Source organism: Camelina sativa, unplaced genomic scaffold (genome assembly GCF_000633955.1).
Source record: "Camelina sativa cultivar DH55 unplaced genomic scaffold, Cs unpScaffold00506, whole genome shotgun sequence".
Taxonomy (NCBI): Eukaryota; Viridiplantae; Streptophyta; class Magnoliopsida; order Brassicales; family Brassicaceae; genus Camelina; species Camelina sativa.
In genome coordinates this window covers 117,737-139,278 of record NW_010921713.1, presented here as the reverse complement: position 1 = coordinate 139,278, position 21,542 = coordinate 117,737, and the positions used below count along the sequence as shown (strand labels likewise).

The following is a 21,542-nucleotide window of genomic DNA, read 5'->3' as shown; positions in this document are numbered from 1 at the left end:
AACTTACCATCTTGTTATTTTCTATCATAGCTACCTGTGTATTTGTATCTCTTACATGATCTTCACAACAAGCTGGATTATCTTGTTCCTCATGGTAAACAATATCCTTTTAAACGTGGAAGCGCTCCAGGTTGTGTCGGAAGATTCAAATTGGTTGAACTTCTTAGTCAAATAAAAGGACTTTTTCCAAGCCTCAGGATACATATAAATATAGCAATTTCCTTGCTAGTAAAAGGTAAGATAACTGGAGATTATCAACCTGCTGCGAGCTAAAGATATTGATTTAGCTTGGTCTAATCCGACCTAAATGATAATAGGTGATGAAACTTCTCAAATTAGTTGGAGAGATGAGTTTTCTATGGCTGGAAACCCGAACACATCCAATATTGTGGTTTCTGAATCTCTGGTTTATACAATGGTGTGCAAAGAAGTGTTGTACTGTTTCAGCAAGGTAATTTATATCTTATCCTGATGCCAATTTTGTGATGCATATGGTTACCAAAGTTGCTACTTCCTAACTTAACTAGTTGTACATTGGTTGAATTTAGTTCCTTTAACTTAGATACACATATGCTAATTCCAATTCCCAATCTTTTTTTATTTCTTCCTGAGTCACAGATGATGATCCTCCCTGAGTTTGAAACAGACAAATCACTGCTGCTGAATCTTCTTGAAGCCTTCCAGCCAACTGAAATATCAGTTGCTAGCTTTCCGGACATCCAACCTTTCCCTTCACCTGGGACAAAGGAGTACTTGTATATTGGCGTTTATTATTTCTTTGAAGATATTTTAAATAAGGGTATAAATCTTGGTTTTTACCGATGATTTCCTATCATATGCTATATCTTATTCTAACTCTCGTTGTGATTGTTAAATGTTGCTGCAGCATGTTCCTTCTCCTTTGATCTGGCCTTCGAATGTCTTCTCACTCTACAGTTAGTGATGACCTCTGCGCAAAAATATCTTGGCAAGGTATCAGAAGAAGCTACCAAAAAGAGATGTCCAGGCCATTCTCAGGGTCTTGTACCCAGTCTACATGCTAAACTGGGAACTTCTGCTGAGAAACTTCTCAGGCATAAATGGATCGAAGATAGTACTGAGAATAAGGGTCTGAAGAACAAAGTATGTCCATCTGTGTCAAATTTAATGGGTCAGACAATTTAAGGCAGTGCTCAATATTCTCAATGTGAATAGCTTTGGATTTCTTGCAGGGTGAGATGGTACAGACCATATTGCGAATATACTTGGAAGCCAGTGGATCCACATCTGATTTGCTTGATGAGCTTGCTTGTACTATTTTGCCTCAGGTACAAGGAAAAATCTTTCGCTGGGCTCTACTTTGCATAGAGTTTGATGCAATCTGAAAGTTTTTTTAAAACACAAAAACGACCGCGTGGGTCATGTTTAACTGTTACATTCTGAAATAGAAATCTGCAAATGGTTAAATACATATTTCATAGGAAAACGTGTATCATTTAACTTAATTTATATCACGTCTCTGGAATTTGTTTGCATTAGGCCTCTCTATCCAAGTCAACAGGAGAAGATGATGATCCCCGTGATCATGAATCCCTNATGAATTCCCTACCCTATGTGCAGCTACTTTCAGAGGATGGTACAGGACATTGGTAAGCAAATTCTTAGCTATCTCATATTTGTTTGAGTCAGTAATTCCGTTAGAGACTAATAGCCTCCCTTTCGCTGGTACAGCATGAAGAGAATATTGCAATTCTTAACAAACTGGTCAGTAATCCATCTACGTTTTGTCCGGTTCTTTACTTAATAATCTTCTCTAATATAGAATTAAAGTTATCACTATTGTGTTCTACCATGTGTAATTAGGTGAAGACAGTTAGCTCAGAGAAACGACAAAGCTGTCAATCTGAAGCTACTGAAGCACACTTGAAAAAGATTCAGAAAACTGTAAATGTGGTAGTGTCTTTAGTCAACTTGTGCCGATCTCATGAAAAGGTAACCACTTTTTGCTGTTAATTATCATGAGTATAACACATTCTGCGTGCAAGATTCATGTAAAGATGAATTAAACAGGTGACAATCCATGGCATGGCTATCAAGTATGGTGGGAAGTATGTGGACTCGTTTCTTAAAGGTAAAAATTTTCTCCAGCTTCTTATCGTACAATAGTTGAAATATCTGATTAGCTCGCTTGCTAATTTGATATTTGATGATGGGAAACAAAATAAAAAAATAATGCAGTTTTTGATTTCCTGGAAGCACATTTTCAAGATCATAAGGAACTAGTCATCCAGTTGGTAAGAAGTTGTATTCTATGCATTTTCTTTGACTGTATCTCTCTTAGTCCACTGAAAATCTTCACAATTGATATATGAATCAGGTCAAAGATCTCCAGAAGGCTACAAGAACGTTACAGGCTCTATGTTCTGAAGCCAAGGTTAGTAGTTCTAAGACACCTGTTTGTGTCTGTGTTTTTTCTTTGCTTCTCCTCAGACACAGAACAAATATGACAATGGAGTAATGTTTTTGGGGAGGTTAGGGTATGAAACAAACAGCCATAACCAGCAAAATACCAGCAACAAAGAGATCTTTAGAGCGTTTTCTGTTTCACGTTAAAGCTCTTCTCCATACAACATCAGGCGGCTCCAACTTCTGGATGGGTACTACAAAAAAACCCAATTAGTTTTGCTTCTGTCTCTCGAAATTAACTAATCTTTCTTTCTACTAAGTCAGTAGCATTTGAGCACTCTTGTTTATGGAAACTGAGTTTTGAGATATTAATTGAATTTGCAGGTAGCTTGAAACACAAGGACTTGAGAGGGCAGATAGTGAGTTCTCAGGCTTATGTAGATAACGAAACAGATGAGGTTGAAGAAACCATGTCCGGAGAAGAAGAGCCCATGCAAGAGGATGAACTTCCCTTGACACCTTAATTAGACTGCTAATTATAACTTTCTATGTTAATTAATTTCTTAGTATCTATACACGTACCTTTCTATGTTTCTCATACCATAATCAATATCACAAATTCATATATATATATATTGGGTTTGTTTAATCACATTTCTCCTTGTAACTTATCATTGGACCACATAGGAAGAATGTAAATATGTCACAAAGCCGAATGTTAAGGGAGTCATTTTTTCAGCTACAATAGTCTCAAAATTGCAAATTTCTTTTCTCTTTGTGATTAACATTGGGATTAACATTTCACCTGTTAGTGTTTTTGGCTTCATAGGTTTTTGTTTGACCTTAGATAAATTGATGTAACTATCTGAGTAGACCTCTGGCTCTTCATCATCTGTTCCTATTCCTTGATGTATTTATCAGGTTGCTCGATCCTCGAGCCACTGCATATATTCAGTGACACCAAGCTTTTTCCCCGGTATGTATATATGTATTCGCCATTCAGCTCTTCGGTTTTACCTAGTCTACAACAACCTATATGCCTGAACTCTTTCATTTGTGCTATTCGGCTCTTACAATCATTTTCAGAACTCTTTCAAACAAACTGAAGCATTCATTGTCTTTTTTTTTGCTAAATAATTGAAGCATTCATTGTACAAAAGGTTTTTGGTTTGAAAATAATTTTACATTCAATTAAAATTTAAAACAACATATGTGTATAGTGTTTCTTGCAGCATCGGGACACATATCAAATGGCTCATTTTTTCAGTTTTAAGCTCTACCCTAATTTTTATCAGCTAGTGTGAATACACAGTTCATCGAACAAATATAGCCAGTAGAGTAGTCTTCTTCTCCCATATCTATCCACGCGATGAAGGGACACTTGCAATGATGAACATCACAAACGAAGCAAAAAGGTCGAGTAACTCCATGGTTGGCAAATACTTCAATCCCGATCATTTCCGTGACTCCTACCTTCATATAATAAAAATCTCCAAGAACACAATCAAGATGGAGACTTAGCCCACATTCTTCACAGGTATAGTAACATACACTTGGATCTGTCTTGGTCTCACAAATATCACACCACAAGTCACCGCTTGCGTTTCCCACACCTTGACATAATGACAGAAAATGATCATCGCACCTGTGTTTTACCTTCCTTGGTAGAGTAGTGCACTTCATGCAAAAAGCGCAATCATCACAGACGGTGCAGTTTAGGAGATTATCGTCGCTTTTTGTGCCACAAGCTTGACATCGTTTGGAACTTTCCAATGTTCAGTATAAGGGATGTGGATGCAGATCATGCTGAAATGGTTCCGATACCGAACTACACCGAACATCATACACAACATCATCTTCGCAATTGTCGTCAAGACATTTGTACCTGAAACCATTAGAACAGGTTTCACAAGCTTTACATGTAAATCCTGAAGAGTCATCAACTTGTAGAGTGAGTTTATGGTTGTGCAACAAATGTCTCTTCTTCCGAGGCAGACTAGCACACGCTTTGTGAAGCACGAAATCACATTCCACGCATTTGTAGCATGGATCGCCGTTGATAGCAAGAATGCAACCTCCGCAGCGCGTGTTAACATTATTCTCATCATCCAATCTGAGAACATGTTCTTCATGACTAAAATGAATGATCTCGTTTTCTCTGAATACCTTGAATGGCTCTTCGATTTCTTCTTCTTCTTCAGGCACATCTTCAAGTTCTTTAAAATCCCACACTTCCTTTTTCGTTGCACATCTTGAATGAACGGCGTAACTAGGACAACGAGAGCATTTAAAAGCTCCGTATACCCAATCAATCGTCTTCCGACAAACTCCACACTCCCAATCTCCTTCTCCTTGACCAATATGGAAAGTATGAGAGATGCGATGATCATGCCGGTTGATGCATATGACTCGAGGTAGCATCTCGATACAATCTTTGTGGACCATCAGATTGCATTCAAGACATACGTAAGGATTGCGGTCGCCTTCCACACCACATGCATTACATATAAAGGTGACTAACCTTACCAACAGAGTGAGGCTATGCTTGTGATGCTTTGGTTCACAAATAGTGGGTGGTGGTTGACTTCCCATACAAATTAGGCTAATGTTTATGTTGCACATCGTGCAACGAGCAAACGGAGAAGCAAGATTGCTTTGACAAAAATGGCATCGGTCATTTGCATACTGAGGTGATCTATTGGGCATGGAGATCTTGAGGGAGTGACCGCACGGAGATGGGTAGCTGAGAAAGCGCTGGATACAGTCTTTGTGTAGCCGATAGCCGCACTCTGTGCACTGATAGGCGATGCCATTTTCACCGTAACACAAATCACAAGAATAGATAGATTCTTCTGTACATGATAAAAGATGTTCATGCAACGGCACTAAAATATTTGGTACGCTCACTGTTTCACATTCAGTAGAAAGCATTTTTATTTTATCTGAGTAAAGAAAAGGAAACAAAACATGAGTTTGGGTTTCAATTTTTGTCTTGCTAGGGCTCCTCTTTATGTAGAGACCTTGGAACTCATAAATTTTAAATTTCTTTTCATTTTCCTCGTACTATATAATTTTATATAAACAGTGGTAATGGTTTGGGCAGACACATCCAGCAAATTAAAACAAAAATAATACACAAGTAGTTGTAGGCAGTTTTCGTTATTCGACATATCTTCCTAAAACAATGGGTAGGAGAAGTTTGCCCACAGGAAAAACTGATGTATAACTGAATATATAGATCTTCCTTAAAAAATGTATATATTAAAACAATTATTCAATACCGTACCTCTCTACTAACTACTAACATCATAATTACATTTCTTTTGCAATTAACCCATGTGCATACAATATTTTTTAATTTAATTCCCTAATTTTCGAATTTGTATGAACAAATAAGGGTAGTTTTGAATAGGCATACTAATTATTCCTTTTGAAACCACAGCATATGTATACAACTGTTAAATACCGGACATAATTGTACTTTGAACGAATCATATATAGTAAGAGAGAAATACTGACATAGATGATAGCCGCTATTTGCGTGGGACAACGGATGATTAAGAAAATTGGTGAACACAAGTTTTAATATATATGCATTATATAATAAAATGGTGAAATATATTTATGATATGATCAGTTAAATAGTGGGAGAAGATAAACTAACATTGATATGAACATAGTATAAGCTATATATATAGTCGTGTATGTAATTTGCAAAATGATACAATGTCGAAATTTGAGGTGCTTTATGTGGATAATATAACAGTGTACATAATTATTTTAAGTTGTTGATTCGATTTACATTGAATATGACAGGATAACGCACATATTTTTTTTTTTAAAAAACTATGAATTAATTGACATTTTATAAACATGCATTAACCGCACGTCTAAAAAGTACTTATATATGTAAAACATTTATGAGATTCAACGCGGCGCTGTAATCCATTTATATATGTTCTAGATTAACTTAGCGTAGGTTAATCTAGCATTACGATCATCTCATAAGCAAGGATCAATCGAAATCTAAGCCCTTACATCAACCAAATGAACTTAAAAAACTACTTACTGATTATTTTCATGAAACACACAAAGACTCGATGATGATATTTTGCATGATTATGAAAAATGAGATGATGGTAGGGATTCATGCGAGCTTACGGGTTATTTTTTTTTATTGTTGATATGTTTTCTTTATATAGAAATGGTATTAAGAAAAAGTGTTCAAGCAAGCGGTATAGGCGGTCGCCTAGACGCTCTAGACGCTAGACGCTCAGCAAAAACCTGAACTGCCTAAAATTATATAATATTATTTTAATATATATTTTAACTTTTAATTACATATATTTAAAATTTAAGTTATATATATATATACATATTTATAAATGTACATAAATAAATGAATTTTTCTAATTTGACCTTATAGTTTATTATTTTTTATTTCTTGTAACATATATTTTTACATAATATTATACATATAATGATTTTATGTTGTAAACGCTTAAAATGCCTAAAACGTCTAAACTCCGACTAGGCGTTTTAGGCGCTAGGCGCTGGATTACCGTCTACATAACGCCTAGCGGTTTCTTAAAAACTATGAAAAATACTACTAAAACTCTTGTTAGATATTATCTTCTTTCATCTAGATTCCACCAATATGTAGTTTTAAAAGGCTTTTCTTTTATGTAAAAGTGTTTGTTTTTTTTGTTTTGACAATCATGTAAAAGTCTTTGTTTAATCTTGCATATCTCACAGTTTACCAAAAAAAAAACTTGTATATTTCACATTAAGATATTACATATATAATATTCCTTTATTTTCCATTATTTTATTGGGTAAAGTAATAACAACTAGTATTGTGGCTGTCGTTGGATCCTTAGATGGTGGATCTGCAAATACAGTAGATTAATTTTGAATTATTGACTATCTGATATAGTATTATTCTATGGATTAATAATACCAAATTGCAATATTTCCAAATTTAATTATTAAATTAAAAATTACAGTTATCTTTTTTTATATATGAATTATTGATAAAGCTAGTAAGAAAATGTAAAAATAAACCTTGCTACTAACTTTTATGCAGAAAATTTTCAGTAGTAAAAAGACTATGATTTTTTCTTTAATACCATACTTGTCATTTGTGAATTGTGTTTATCTGTAGAAATATTTAAGCCATATTTTATTTTACAATTTTTTGTCATATTTTTTTTTTGTGATACATTCGATGATATTTTCAGAAAATAATGGATTCCTTCACATAATCCCATATTTCTCTTAGAGCTATAATAGCAAGTGTCACTTGTTGAAGGAAAATAATCAAAAAAAATCTTTCCATTTTCCAAAAATTCATTCAAAATTCTTATAAAAATCGATTTTCTACGAGACATTTGCTATGAGCCTTTTTTTATAAGAAAATAGTATAGGAAACATTTTTATGTTATTTACGGTAGGAAATCAAAGTTTTTCTTGTAGTCAATTAGAGTTTACGCGGAAATGTTTAATCGAAATTCGAACACATAACTTAACCAATTTAGTGTTGAATATGGTTCACATTTAATATTGTTATGGACACATAGATCAAATTTGAGATTACATACGGAAATCAATGATTTGTCACTATTCAGGTGATCTTCCTTTTGATTTTGTAGAGCTTTCTCACTTTAAAACGTTTTCCTCTCTCTAGAATTCTCTCTTTGTATTCATCTTAATCAATTTTGTAGCATCTTACATTTTCCTTTCTATATAGTTTGATCTTTGGTGAGCTTGAATCTTAGAGATGCAAAATTTGTGTTTATTTCTCATAGCGTAATTAATATTACATAAATATAGCTATTTTACTTAGTTTATTTATTTTTCATATAAATTTAATCTTTTTAAATGTCTACCGGTTCTGGTCTATTTTTTTTTAATATGTTTTAAGTCAAAGGTTTGTGCATAAATTTTGATGACAAGTTGGTTTTATTGTTTGTGGACAAGTTATACTTAATTACACTTAGATACTAAGTTTTATAGCTTGTATAGCAACTTGTCCATAGACCCAACAAATTGAAACTTGTCCATCTCAATGAATTTGATAAATTATCTATATGCTCAACTTGTCTAGAGAACATAATTTGTCTACAGTTTCAACAAATCAGAACTTGTCTACCCATAAAAAATCAAACATGATTTTTCTTTTGTTATGTCAAGTAACACAAGAGTATTTTCAACATTTGTAATATCACTTGCGGTAGAATGGAAAAAGAGGTTATGATTGTGGTAGAATTGAAAAATTTTATATTAAATGTGGTAGATTAGACTAAATTCCCAATTTTGATCACCACAAAATTTGCATAGTAGGTTAACTTTAATTTGGAGATCCCTAAGACCCTAACATTAGTCTACTCTTTCGACCAATGAGGACTCAAAACATGCTTCACGTGTCAATGGTAGACTAGGTAAAAATAAAAGTATTCGTCGTCGCCGTCAGAAAAAAGAAGTCGGTTAGGTTAGGTAAAAAGTACAATGTAGACACTTCGTTACGGCATAAGTACATGTAAGAAAAAAACATCAAGTAAAAAACAAAATTCAGAAAACAAAAGTAAAAATTCAGACAAAGATGAAGACCTCATCATATCTCGGTTCGGGTCATGTCTTTTTCTTGTATGAAAAGAAGATAAAAAGCAAAAGGAGAGACAGCTAAAGTGCACGTGGCATGTGAGCAGTTCCAAGCTTGAAAAAGACATGCTTCACGTGTCTTAATTCCTACCATTTTCCAAAATTACATTGGCTCCACTGCCCATAACTACCACTCCAGTTTTTCGTTGGTTTAGTTTAGAAGCCGTCTTACTTCGAATAATTAACTAATCCCAACCGGATTCATAGTTATGTTTCAAATTCCTTAAAATGTTATTTTTTATATAAAAAATATTGACATTACCAGCTTGAGAGCGACTCAAAGGAGCTTATATACTTAACTCTAGTAGTACCAATAAGCTTTGCATAAAAGCATAACAACATTTCAAGTTTTCAACTTCTTACAAAATAACAGAAGTATACATTCGAGACATATGATCCAATAGAAACAACGTTTTAAAAACTTTGCGTTCCTTATTATTACAATGCCCATATTGAAAACAGACCCACAAGAAGCTAAGACAACAAAAGACCTCTTAGCTACGCCACCACAATTCACCATCACATCACCATTAAAGCAGCACCATCAGCATCATCGTACACCATTCACCATCAGTCTATACAGGGGTCACAAACACTAGTCTCCTTCCAAACTCCTAAAACCCTAAATGAGTCCTACCAGATAAGGAGTTTTCCATCACAGAGCAACAAAAATACAGCTCCCCCGGAGAGAATTCAGTTCCGGTTTTACCAACTCCCACTCCCACTTTCATTTTTTTCCTTTCCCCAGCTTTCAACCACCTAAGGAGGAACTTAAAGAAGAAGTTTAAAGACAACTAAAACGCACCAATCTAAACGAACAACACATTTTATCACCTGAACCCTTCTACACCAGCAGCCACTCACACCACCGCCCATGATTGTTTTCTATATGGTTATTAGAACTTCAACCCCTCACAAATTCAGACTTGACCTGACCACCACTTGCGCGGGTTGTTGTTGTTGACTCGTTAACTGGCGATGCTCTACGACCAAAGTTTAGTAAGAAATTCCTCTGGTCTTCATTAGTATGACGTAGACTCGCACGTAGAAGCTCAGCAGGCATCTCCCTCTTTATAGCTAGCTCCAACACATCAGCTGCATTATCATGGTTCTGACCATGGATCGTCTCATACTTGCTCCTGCAATATTTAGTAAGGAGAGAGAAAAATTCATCAAACGAAGCTCTCCAGAGTCCATCATTCGAGTTGTTGTTGACACGTGGAACCGCCGCCACTACTACTACTACTTCAGCAGCTCTCTCAAGAAGAGATACCAATACAACTGATGCTCCATCACCGGCAGGACTTCCTATTGGACGGAGAGGTGGCTGTTCTGAAGAACAAACAACAGCTGCAAGACAAGCACTCAGTGCTCGGAGGTCCATCGCTTGAACACAAACCGTAACTGCTTTAGCAAGATTAGCAATTGTCTCTGCTGCAAGGCTATCTGACGGTAAACCACCGAAGAGAAACCTGAGGTGGCGGAATACAGCCATACAGACAACCCGAGCAATCTCAGTACCAGGGACAAGAAGCTGTAGATACTTTGTGAGCAGTTTCCGACCTTTGGGAAGCGTCGCTATGCGTAGAAAGACAATATCATCCTTGGCGGTCAATCCTGTTTTCTGTCCTGTTTTGCTGAAGGGATCAACAAGTTGTAGTGAAGTTGCTAATCCTTCAAGCAAGATCTGTCGTTTTCTCTTGAGCTGAGCTCCTCCATCTTGTGGCCTGTTGAATTGGAGAGTCCTATCAATGTCAACTATATCGATAAGAACTCCAAAAGCATCTTCAATGGTGACCCTAGCTGCAACAAGAGGTTCATCTTCCAGATGCTTTTCAGATCCCTTATGACCAGTCCTTCCATCACCAGAGTTAGGTGGAGAGTCAACCTCGAGTAAGGCTCGTGGTCTGGAAATAAAAGGAAGTGTAATCTTTCCAAGAGCATCCACATGAACTTGTGGTTGCTGATCTGAACTACTATTACGGGACCGGGATTGGTGATCCTTCAAATGAGAAGGATACAACTGAGGAGGCTTTGTTCTTGATCCAGCTGACTTTTTGGCAAGCCGAGCTTGATGGTAATAGTCATTGACATAAGGGTCACTACTGTGTGAATTGGAATGCTGCATCTTGAGAATACTCTCTATCTCTTCTGAAGTCATGTACTTTGATCTAAACTGCAACCCACTTTCACTTTTCTGGCTGGCCAAATCCGAGTTCTGTTGGGAGATGCCTCGGTTCTTTCGACTTCTATGAGATGACTTATGTTTGTGTTCCCTTACTTCACCAACCCCAAAAGGAGCTTTTTGTGATGGAGAAGGATAGGAACTATACAGTTGTGATTGCAATGCAGCAAGATGAGCTAGAGATTGTCTCTGCTGAAGGGATATTAACTGTTGAGAAGTGAAACCATTCCGAGGAGGCAACTGTTGCAAATGCTGCTGTTGTACTAGACTGTGTAACAACCCCGAATGGTCACCATGCAGAAGGCCAGGGTCAGTCACCCAGTGAGGAGGTTGCACCATGTTACCAAGAGTAGGACCACATGAGGCATATCTAGCCAAATTACTACTACCATAATGAGGCGGTCCATGTGACAATCCTGAAAGATGGTAAGTCGAGTTTGACAGAGGAGATGCATTTGGAGCAGAAAAATTCGACTGACTACCACCAGGAAGAGAAGGAGCACGATGAATATGGCTCGGTGAAGACTGTTGTGATCTTTTGCCAGGCGAAGGAAAAGATGTAAACGCCGATTCTGGTACAATAATCGGTTCGCTACTGTAATGTTGTAGCTGTGTTTGCTTCTGTGGATATGAAGATGTCCTGTACAGAGAATTTGAATTGGCAGATGATTGTAGCTGTGAAGGCCAACTAGCTTCCTGAGCTTGTTCTTCAAGCGTGTGCTGGTCCAACCAGCTTGTGAACTCATTATCCTGTGTCCAATCTGTAGCAGTGGAACCTGGAGATAAAAGTACTGTTAGAAAAAAACTTGTAAGTAGAGAACCAAAATCATTATCTGAACTACCACAGCTCATCTCTCAAAACCAAACCATCACCTCCATAAAGGGGAGATAAGATCATCAAATTTTTGAACCCATAGTGTATATATCTAAAAGTACAAGCTCACAGTTTTTACCCTCAGTTGCATAGCTCAAGAAGAAGAAAAAGTCATATAGAAGAACAAGAAAATAAAAGCAAGCTACAGAAAACTCTTGAAAGTAAACAGTAAAAACCAAACTCACTTTCCCTTGAAAAGGACCCTGATCCTCTGTCACCAATTACTCCAAGGTGTTTGGGCCCAGTAACATTTCTGTTCAGCTACACAAGATAAGACCAAAAAAATAAGATAAGTGAAGTAGAGAACAAGTAAGAATAAGAAGCTGAGAAAGACAGATTGATTTATCTCAAGAGAGACTATGAAAAAATGGAGGATAATAATAGTATCAAAAGTAACTGCATTTCTCAGCGAATAATACTAAAAATATGCTAACCTTTGCAAAAGTTGTGGCAAGATCATCCATATCAGACAAAGATCCTAAACCAGCACCCTGAAACCACAAGTGAAATGCATGTTTTAATCATCCATTTGACTCGTATAAAACCATCCAAGAACACAGTCCAATTGAAAAAAAAAAAAAAGATACCATTACCTCTCTTTTATCAAACAAGTGATACTCTTCATCATCGACATGTCCACGAACAGAAGCATCTTCATCAAGACCACCCAATTCAACTTCTTCAAGACTTTGACCAAAGAACTCATATTGAGATGCGTCAAAAAGAGCACTTTTATTATCTGCACAAGAAAAAAAAAGAACAACCGTTTTCATCACACACATGTCACAAGGAAAAAATTAGTTGAACCAGAATTGAAAGTAGAACTAAAGCTCTCAGTGTAAACAAATCTCAGTTTCATTTCATGCTTTGGAACGACACTTCAAAAAAAGCAAAACTAGTAAATCTTCTAGGTTCCAGATCAACTTGAAAACTCATCTCCTCTGTTACATCAAACATATATATATATATATATATATAAAGTTTCTTTAAAAGTTATTCCAAATCAGAAGCAAATCAAATCATTCACATCTCGGATCAAAGAAAGAAACTTTACTCGATTTGAAACAGAGAGAGAGAGAGAGAGAGAGCTTAAAAGAAAGAGAGAAGTAAACCTGAAGAAGTCTTCCGAGCGAAGTTATAGAAATCTTTAGAATCAGATCTCTCCATGATCAATACTAAGACAGCTAAAACACACACAAAAGAAACAGAGAAAACACAAACGAATCTCCAAAAGGGTTTTCTTGCTACTACTACTCCTTGTCAAAGAAGAACTAAAAAGAAAGGTAAGTAAAAAGATTTAGCTCCAGATTCTCCGGGGAATTAGAGGAAACCTCTCTTCTCCTCTCCCCTAAAAGAAGAGATTAAAGATTAGAGAAGAGAGAGAGAGAGAGCCTTTTTATTATTATCTCTGCTCTCTTTTCCCTGCGCTGTGCGTAACATTGACACATCAAATGACCTTCCTTGCCCGAACAAATCCTCTCCTCTACTCTTTTCTCCTTTTATTTTATTTTATTTTTATGGCTATCTCTGTCTGAATAAGCATTTTGCTTTATTTTCTCTTTTCTTTCTACTTTTTTTTTTAAATTGAGTGGGTTAAGTTTAATCATATAAATTATTCGCAAGGAAAATAAAATTAAAATTATTTTCATTTGTCGTCAAGGAAAAAAAATTCTCTTCTGTTGACAAAAATATAAAGTAAATATTCTACTTTCTCTGATTTTCTTTCTTAACTTTCTATTAGTTAATAATTAGCATTATATGTTTATTAAAATTAGTGATTATTAAAGATTTTTTTTTTTGTATTCTTGTCTGGTCTTATCTTTTTGTTGGTACGAAAGAGCAGTTTAGATCCACGGCATATGTTCCGGATGTCTTGCTAAACTCAGTACGAATTTATTGAGATGTTAATTTATATATAAGATCTTAGTTACGACGGTTACAAAATAAAGAATATCTATATATAAACATTGATTTTTATCAACATAAACATATAAATTTGAACTAACAATTACCTAAACATTATAGCCTTACTTCAAACTCTTTTATTATCAATCAACAACAAATGATGGGTCATGTATATTTTATTCTATAATTTTTTCTAACATTATTCTCTGCTAAGAATCGAACTTCACACAGCATATAGAGACATCTGATTTTTTTTTTTTTTTTTACAATACACGGTAACTACACTAAGTTCATAATATAAAAGTTTAGATTTAATATATGAAACACGAAAAACAACTATATATGTAATAACATGCAAGAAGTTTACAACAAAAAAACGATTTTCTATACTCAAACAAAGAATTGGGTTCAACCACACTAGAAAATGAGTTAGCTTATGGTTTGGTTCTTGAACTTAGAAATCTCTTGATTATAGTAACATTTATTTATTCTTTTTTTTCTAAAAATAAATAAATAAAAACATGACATATTTACTGTTAAGAGATTTTTTTGTTCGAATAAGTTTTACATTTATTAAAATAAATAACAAAAAAAGAATAAATTTGCAACGAAATTGTTTTCACTAGCATATGTATTTTGGGAACCAAACACTAAACATTTGATGAGCTTAATATAAACTAGTGGGCTAACCACTAGACTTAACGAGAAATTTCATAACTGATTTGTTTATTTGTGTAACTGTTTTGGATGGATAACTATGAAACAAACCATAAAAATTGGTTGATATGGCTATATAGATACCACATCCACTTACTACAGTATGATACTAATCAAAATGATCCTTTTATATGATTCGAACAAATTTTCTCCTTTTCAACTTTACATATGCTTTTACTTGTTTAAAACTCAACCAAATAAGTTAGTTATGAATATTAATTGCATAGAGATTAACAAAAAAATTAAATGCATATCGACGATATTTTTTAAAAATAAAATATAACTGGGAGAGAGAAGTTCTATGGTCCATGTGAATGGATTTCATTCGGTCGGTTCAGTTTGATCTTATTTTGTCATTTGTATTTATTATACACAATTCTAACGCCCTCTATACTATATAAAATATATATGACACCTACACTTACTTGCGCAGACTTGATGTAACCGGCCAAGCAAAGTTTTTAAAATTGATATGTAATCAATCTACGGATTTGTAAATATTGATGATGTTCACACTCCATAATCATAGGGGCTTACAAAGTCAAGCATACCATTTTTTAAAATATTATAAAGCTGTATATGACACATTTTAAGCACAATTAGAAAGCACACAAAAGTTATCAACTTGCTGCTAGAAGAGTTTTCGAGCAATTGCAAGGCAAATCTAGTGCTATACAAAAAGTAGTCACACGTTTAAATGTCTCGGAGTATCAATAGTTTTGTTTTTTTTGGTCATCTTGAATTTTATTAGAACTTGTTTTGGATCCAAAGGTATATTACATATGTCTAAAAGAGGGACGCTTAAGCCGACGGACAACTAGAAATCTCCGGAGTCAACTGCCGAAGTAAAATGAAATTCCCGGAAACTAAACCCTATCTAAGGAAAACCATAAACTGAACTAGGAATACAAACAGATGATATCAAACCCAAATCGAAAGATGACAACTTCTTAAACAAAAACAGAGATAACAAGACAGAACCTTAAAAATGGAAGAACCAAATTTAGTTTTGTTTCTAAATTTGACATTAAAATTAGTAATTTTGATTAAAAAAAAAAGGAGATAGAGAACCTTAAAATGGTTATATGCAAAAAAAAAAAGAAAGAAAAATGAGTTTTACATTTCACCCGAGCCGGGTATCATCAACAATATAAAGCCCAAATTAGAAATGGGTTTGACCTAACGGCCCAATAAGAGGTGCTAGGGTTTTTTCTCAGTCCTCTCCACAAAGAGTTTCTGGGATCACTATTAAAGCCGCATTTCTCATAGAATCCGCCACTTAGGGTTCATAGCAGCCAGAGAGAGAGAGAGACGAAACCAGAGAAGGAGAAAGATCTAAGCATCGAAGCTCAACAATGGTGAAGTTCTTGAAGCAGAACAAGGCTGTGATCCTTCTTCAAGGACGTTACGCCGGGAAGAAAGCCGTCATCGTCAAATCCTTCGACGACGGTACACGTGATCGTGGCTACGGACACTGCCTCGTCGCCGGGCTCAAGAAGTACCCGAGCAAAGTCATCCGCAAAGACTCAGCCAAGAAGACTGCCAAGAAATCTAGGGTTAAGTGTTTCATCAAGCTCGTTAACTACCAGCATCTGATGCCCACGCGTTACACACTCGACGTGGATCTCAAGGAAGTCGCGACCCTTGATGCCCTTCAGTCCAAGGATAAGAAGGTTGCTGCTCTTAAGGAGGCCAAGGCTAAGCTTGAGGAGAGGTTCAAGACTGGCAAGAACAGATGGTTCTTCACCAAGCTCAGGTTCTGAGAAATTTCGATTTCCGACAGGGACGGACGGGTTTGAGCTTTTTGTTATCGAATTTTTTAGTTTCTAGGGTTTCTCATTTCCTCTATGGTTAAAAATTGTGGAACCTGTTTTGGATTGTGTAAGACGTTTTGTTTGAGTTTCGATTATGGATTTTGCCTTTTATTCTGTTTCTCTTATGCATGTTGATTACATATTTGTTTCCATTGAAGTATCTGCTTTTGTTATACGAATTTGTCATTTCTTTAGTTGATTATGTTAGATTCTAGATGATTCATTGGAAGAATCTTGTTCATTATCTCGATTAGAAATTGATACATTTTGTTATCATTTGAAAATGATAACCTGAGAAATGTTCCAGTTTCACATAACCTTAGGGAACTTAGATTGGTTTTACTCATTGGCATATACATGGTTTTGAATCATTCATTAATCAAATGTGTTTATCTCCCTTGTTTAAGCTTCTACTAAAATTGTAGAATCAGCAACTGTGTTTACAAAAAGTTGAATCTAGTAACCTTTTGTCACATTTTTTTGTTGATTTTGTTCGGTTCTGAAGATCTCTTGCCAAAAGGTTGTTCATAATCTTGGTTAGGGCAATGACAAAAGTTTTTAACTAGAGTCATACTGTGCATGCATAGTCCAGATCGTTTACCAAGATGTTTTCGAGCTATTGTCATTCAACAGACTGAAAGGGTTCTGTCAATAGTTTCAGCAATTGTATTACAAAGAATTAAGCTTACAACCAATTTATTCTGTTGATTAATTGTTAATGTTTGGGACAGATACTTAACTTAAAAGAGTATAATTGATGCATAACAATACAAATGTTTCTCTTTTATTGTACTACAAACGCAAGCTAAACAAAATTGAGGTATTGTTTATCTTTTATGATCAATACAAGACGTATTCGTAGCCTTTGTCTGACCTCACTTGGGAACTAATAGATCGACAGCTAAGTAATAGCTTCCAACGATCACCGTTGATGCAACAGAGCTTCGAGCCATTCTTATCCCAATCCCTCGGAACAGGAGATTTCTGTCTGTAGGATGTATTCCTGTCCATCTCTCTAATCTCTTCCCAGGTTTATTCCATTTCAGAAACTTCCTCTCTTTTGCTGTATACTGTCAAAAAGATAAATAGAAAACCAAACACAAAGAAAGTGAAAACAGAGCTTTGAGTTTCATATATCTCTTTGTAAGATCATGAGAGCAGATTTTGTTGTACCTTCGGCAATATTACACACTGCGCACGTGTTCTTGCTGTGTCAAAGCTATGAGATGCTGCAGCTGCAACGGCACCGGAAATCCCAGCAGCAATGCTAATGGCTACCGGAGATAATGGTCCGATTTCTTCTTCAGAACTGCATTCAACAAGTTTTGCAGAATCAATAAAGTTTCAAGTTGATTCAGAACTCTGTAGATTGATAGTTAAGTACCTGGGCAAAGGATTCATTCCAACAGCTTTCCAACCGACCATTGCCTCGTGAAGAAACTGCCACGTCGAGAAGAACACTCCTCCATAAAGACAATCTCTTACAAGACCCGAACGTAGATTCCTCCATAAAGCTCTATATCCTTCAAGTGAGGCAACATCGAGCGGTCTCTTAACATCCATGGCTGATGGCGGGTTTCCTGTTCCAGTCATCATCCACGGGTACTCTTGCAAAGCGGCTGTCATGTTCGGATGTTTATGATTCAAGACGGATAAGAGACTGACTGTTTGCGTCAACGACTTTACATCAAGAGTGTATCTTCTTAGCAGTTTTGTGATCATAGGTGAAACAGGTGCGGTCTCTGCAACAGCGGCAGCATTTGGAGCCCGTGATGCAGCAGTCACTTGTTTTCTGACTTTGATAAGCTCAAATGGAGAAGTCACCACTGTTTCTGCTGCACCTCCCACCATCCCAGCTAGAAAAGCTTCACCGACACTCACATAGTTATCATGTCGACCATCTGTAACAAAATGAATTCATATAGTAAGTACTTTTTAGAGTTTAGACACAAGAAACGAGACATGGGGAGCTGTGTAATACCTTTGTAGAAAGCTGTTAGGATCTCATAGACACCAAACCTTGCACCAACACCTGAAATCCTTCCTAAAGTTAACGATCCAAGACCACTGTACAGACCTGCATTGGTGTCCAAAAAGGCCAGAAACAATCAACAATATGCCCTTTTTCGCCTGATGCAGTGATAAGCACATGAGAAGCACGTGCAAAGGACTGAAGACATTGGTATATAAACAGAGAACAGTCATTGAAGTTCTTTTATGCATTGTTTGTGAATTGTAGAAGTGACATATGTGTTGCTTGGGAGATAGAGTTGATGAATCGGTGATGTGCCGGTGGCTCTAGTCTTGTAAAACAGTGTATCGGAGGATAAGAAGGAGAGTTTCATAGTTTCATTCTTATCAAATCGTGCGCTTGTGAACACGGATGGAATCAAACGCTGAAGAAAGTTAGGGTTTCAAGAAATTTGGGGATTTTAGTCACAATGTGTCTTGAGGGATTTCCCATCTTTGATGGTGTTGCCGGTGAACTACGACCATGGATTTCATGGCTGGAGGATTTCTTTGTTCAAGAGAATTTCACGGCGGATGAGAAACTGAATCTTGCACATAGTCTTCCCGAAGGTGAAGCCGACGCTCATGTTCAATGGCGACAATCGTTTATGCCTTTCCAAAGCTGGGAAGACTTGAAAGATGTTTTGGTACTGGGTTTTGGAAAAAGAGACGATCCTGAAAAAATGAGGATGATGCTTGAGAACGAACGTAAGATACAACAATTCATCAAGAAGCAAAGAGACGATCTAGAGGCTGACAGGAGTGTTGAACCAGAATTTGTGGTGGCTGATATGATTCACAGTGAGGAAGGCTCGCGTCAGGAGAAGAAAGCCATTCAAGAAACATTTGGTTTGGCTGTTTCCAATGAATGTGTATCAATAGCAACTTCTGCTGCAGAAAAAGTTACAATTCACAGTGAAGAAGCAATTTTTCACAAAGAATCGTTGGTCCAGAATCAATTCAACACGCAACATCAGGTATTGATCTCTGACTTGGAACCTAGCCGTAGTGTTCTTCAGTTAGGATTTTCTGGAATGGATTCAGTTTTGGCAAATAGAAAACTTGGGGAAAAGCACGTTGAGAATCCAATCTTTGAAGCTCTTAATGAAGTAGCATGGATCTTTACTGAAGAATCGCCAAAGAGTCAAGAAGTTGAGGTGAGGTTAACAAACACGGATTTGAGCTTGTTCTTTGATGGAAATGTTGCGGCTCAGTTTCAGATTGTGTATGGTAGCGAGATGGACCCTTATGGCTACCAAGTGTTCGATCAAATATCTCTTAGAGGGTACAACTTACTGCAACATAAGAAGATGAGCAAGTTTCCTAAGTCATGGATGTTCAAGTTCAAGAACAGTTTGAAGGCACAAAATTCAGCACCAGAACAACTATTGTTTCTAGATATAGTTGCAGATGCGAAAGGAACAAGAGACGGCTTGCAGGGACTATCTATTAGTGATATTGTGTTGCTGCAGCAGATTACCTACAAGATGAGAATTGAAACCGTAGCGGTTGCAGGGATGCTTTATAGAATGGAACAGCGTGTGGATAGTACATTTGCCAAAGTGAATCTAAGTATATTAGCACAGCTTATTTTTGGTGAGACCGATGTAAAGCACAAATGGAAATCTAAGGAACTACAAGCAGTCTTGATAATTGACAAGAATTCACGTGGAAGTGATGTTACATATGGCACCTGCTCTGCTGCAACTGTTGACAAGAGAGGGTATTTTTCTTTGTGGCATCGTTGGAGAGACAAGGGACAGAACAAAGAGCATGGACTCGTCATTGTTTACAAGTTCCAAATCGAACAACAGATTGATGTGTGGTGGTCCCAGATTGGGCAAGTCATTCAACCTGCAACTTTTGCATCTAAGTTGTTGACTCTGTCAATCACCCCAATAAATCCGCAGCAGCCCGTCTACATGATGATCAAGCATGATTCTATCATTCAAAGAGCATTGGAGCAGATTCAAAGGGCCGTTCAGGATTATGGAGGAGAAAATTTTGCAAGAAATGGTGGTTTTAAGTTCAAAATACAAACTAGCGAAACGTTTTGAACAGGGAAACATCTGCCTATAGTAAAACCTTGCAAGACAACATATTTTGACATCTTTTAGCAAGAAGCTGTGGAGAAAGAGCTGGGAAAGGGCGATATGATGATACTACACACAGTTCATTAGGTTTCTTTTTTTTCCACAAGCTGTTTTCAAAGGGGGGGAGTATTGATAAGCACATGAGAAGCACATGCAAAGGACCGAAGACATTGGTAGATAAACAGAGAACAGTCATTGTAGTTCTTTTATGCATTGTTTGTGAATTGTAGAAGTGATATATGTGTTGCTTGGGAGATAGAGTTGATGAATCGGTGATGTGCCGGTGGCTCTAGTCTTGTAAAACAGTGTATCGGAGGATAAGAAGGAGAGTTTCATAGTTTCATTCTTATCAGACCAACAGTAGGTAAGAAAGTAGATACCAGAACACTGGAATAATCCACTTCGATTGCCATAAGTCCCTTATTGAGTCATAGATATACAACTGATTCACAAAAAAAAATCAGTTACACAATCCTATGACTTGCCGTTTTCAAGAGAATTACCATGATTAATAAACTAGCCAACTGTTACCTCCACATAGATCCAGAACAAGTTTAGAACAACCATGATCACAAGCACAGCTGCAAACTTCTTGTAGAGTTGCAGTTTAGCAATGTTCTTGTTAAGCTACAAAAGAAAAAAAATTGGATTAGCAGAGATGTAAAATTTAAGAAAACTTGGATCCTTATAGCTGGCTCATTTGCAACTTAACAGTTAGCAGGAAAGATACTTATAAGCAATCTATTCTATGAAACATCAAATAAAGAGACGTATTGTATGTTTCTTACCTTAAGCTTCTTAAGAGTCTTCCACAATGACCTGAAAATCCACTTGAGAAAGCAAATTTCCAGTATAGCCCAAGAGAGCATTAGGAAATTCATCCCATTTTCGGAGATGTT

General features: G+C 36.3%; 7 protein-coding genes across 12 annotated transcripts in view; 3 read left to right on the top strand and 4 right to left on the bottom strand.

Annotated features, from left to right (window-relative positions):
- The window catches only part of LOC104773258 (Fanconi anemia group D2 protein homolog), a 7,624-nt gene extending 6,260 nt beyond the window's left edge, over positions 1-1,364 (top strand). Inside the window, exons 22-24 of the mRNA XM_019242613.1 lie at positions 619-799; positions 887-1,122; positions 1,212-1,364. Coding sequence (XP_019098158.1) covers positions 619-799; positions 887-1,122; positions 1,212-1,364 — 570 coding nt within the window. The remainder of the gene's footprint in view (positions 1-618; positions 800-886; positions 1,123-1,211) is intronic.
- Positions 1,365-1,581: 217 nt separating this feature from the next.
- On the top strand, positions 1,582-3,041 carry LOC109131550 (Fanconi anemia group D2 protein-like). Its single transcript, XM_019242612.1, has 8 exons — positions 1,582-1,628; positions 1,711-1,743; positions 1,843-1,971; positions 2,050-2,110; positions 2,218-2,273; positions 2,357-2,413; positions 2,516-2,636; positions 2,770-3,041. The coding sequence occupies exons 4-8, from the start codon at positions 2,065-2,067 to the stop codon at positions 2,907-2,909; spliced, it is 420 nt and encodes a 139-aa protein (XP_019098157.1). The 5' UTR covers positions 1,582-1,628; positions 1,711-1,743; positions 1,843-1,971; positions 2,050-2,064; the 3' UTR covers positions 2,910-3,041.
- Positions 3,042-3,602: 561 nt separating this feature from the next.
- On the bottom strand, positions 3,603-5,390 carry LOC104773248. Its single transcript, XM_019242615.1, has one exon. It carries the CDS (start codon positions 5,314-5,316, stop codon positions 4,162-4,164), a length of 1,155 nt encoding a protein of 384 aa, XP_019098160.1. The 5' UTR covers positions 5,317-5,390; the 3' UTR covers positions 3,603-4,161.
- A 3,960-nt stretch (positions 5,391-9,350) lies between these two features.
- On the bottom strand, positions 9,351-13,584 carry LOC104773247 (protein PAT1 homolog 1-like). Its single transcript, XM_010497830.1, has 5 exons — positions 13,217-13,584; positions 12,698-12,843; positions 12,539-12,595; positions 12,290-12,365; positions 9,351-12,006 (listed from the first exon to the last, which is right to left on the bottom strand). Exons 1-5 carry the CDS (start codon positions 13,269-13,271, stop codon positions 9,950-9,952), a joined length of 2,391 nt encoding a protein of 796 aa, XP_010496132.1. The 5' UTR covers positions 13,272-13,584; the 3' UTR covers positions 9,351-9,949.
- A 2,402-nt stretch (positions 13,585-15,986) lies between these two features.
- LOC104773246 (60S ribosomal protein L27-3) lies at positions 15,987-16,692 on the top strand. Its single transcript, XM_010497829.2, has one exon. It carries the CDS (start codon positions 16,082-16,084, stop codon positions 16,487-16,489), a length of 408 nt encoding a protein of 135 aa, XP_010496131.1. The 5' UTR covers positions 15,987-16,081; the 3' UTR covers positions 16,490-16,692.
- A 583-nt stretch (positions 16,693-17,275) lies between these two features.
- The window catches only part of LOC104773243, a 5,380-nt gene continuing 1,113 nt past the window's right edge, over positions 17,276-21,542 (bottom strand). For 5 of the 6 annotated variants that reach the window (XM_019242617.1, XM_019242616.1, XM_019242619.1 and 2 more), the window contains 4 exons: positions 18,522-18,617; positions 17,925-18,441; positions 17,714-17,849; positions 17,410-17,610 (listed from right to left, as the gene is read on the bottom strand). In XM_019242617.1, the coding sequence (XP_019098162.1) occupies positions 17,416-17,610; positions 17,714-17,849; positions 17,925-18,441; positions 18,522-18,617 (944 nt within the window). In that variant the 3' untranslated portion in view covers positions 17,410-17,415. Of the gene's footprint in view, positions 17,611-17,713; positions 17,850-17,924; positions 18,442-18,521; positions 18,618-21,542 lie in introns of all 6 variants that reach the window. The other variant, XM_019242618.1, reaches the window with a different exon arrangement.
- On the bottom strand, positions 20,538-21,531 carry LOC104773242 (transmembrane protein 87A-like). Its single transcript, XM_010497821.1, has 3 exons — positions 21,432-21,531; positions 21,175-21,270; positions 20,538-21,085 (listed from the first exon to the last, which is right to left on the bottom strand). Exons 1-3 carry the CDS (start codon positions 21,522-21,524, stop codon positions 20,993-20,995), a joined length of 282 nt encoding a protein of 93 aa, XP_010496123.1. The 5' UTR covers positions 21,525-21,531; the 3' UTR covers positions 20,538-20,992.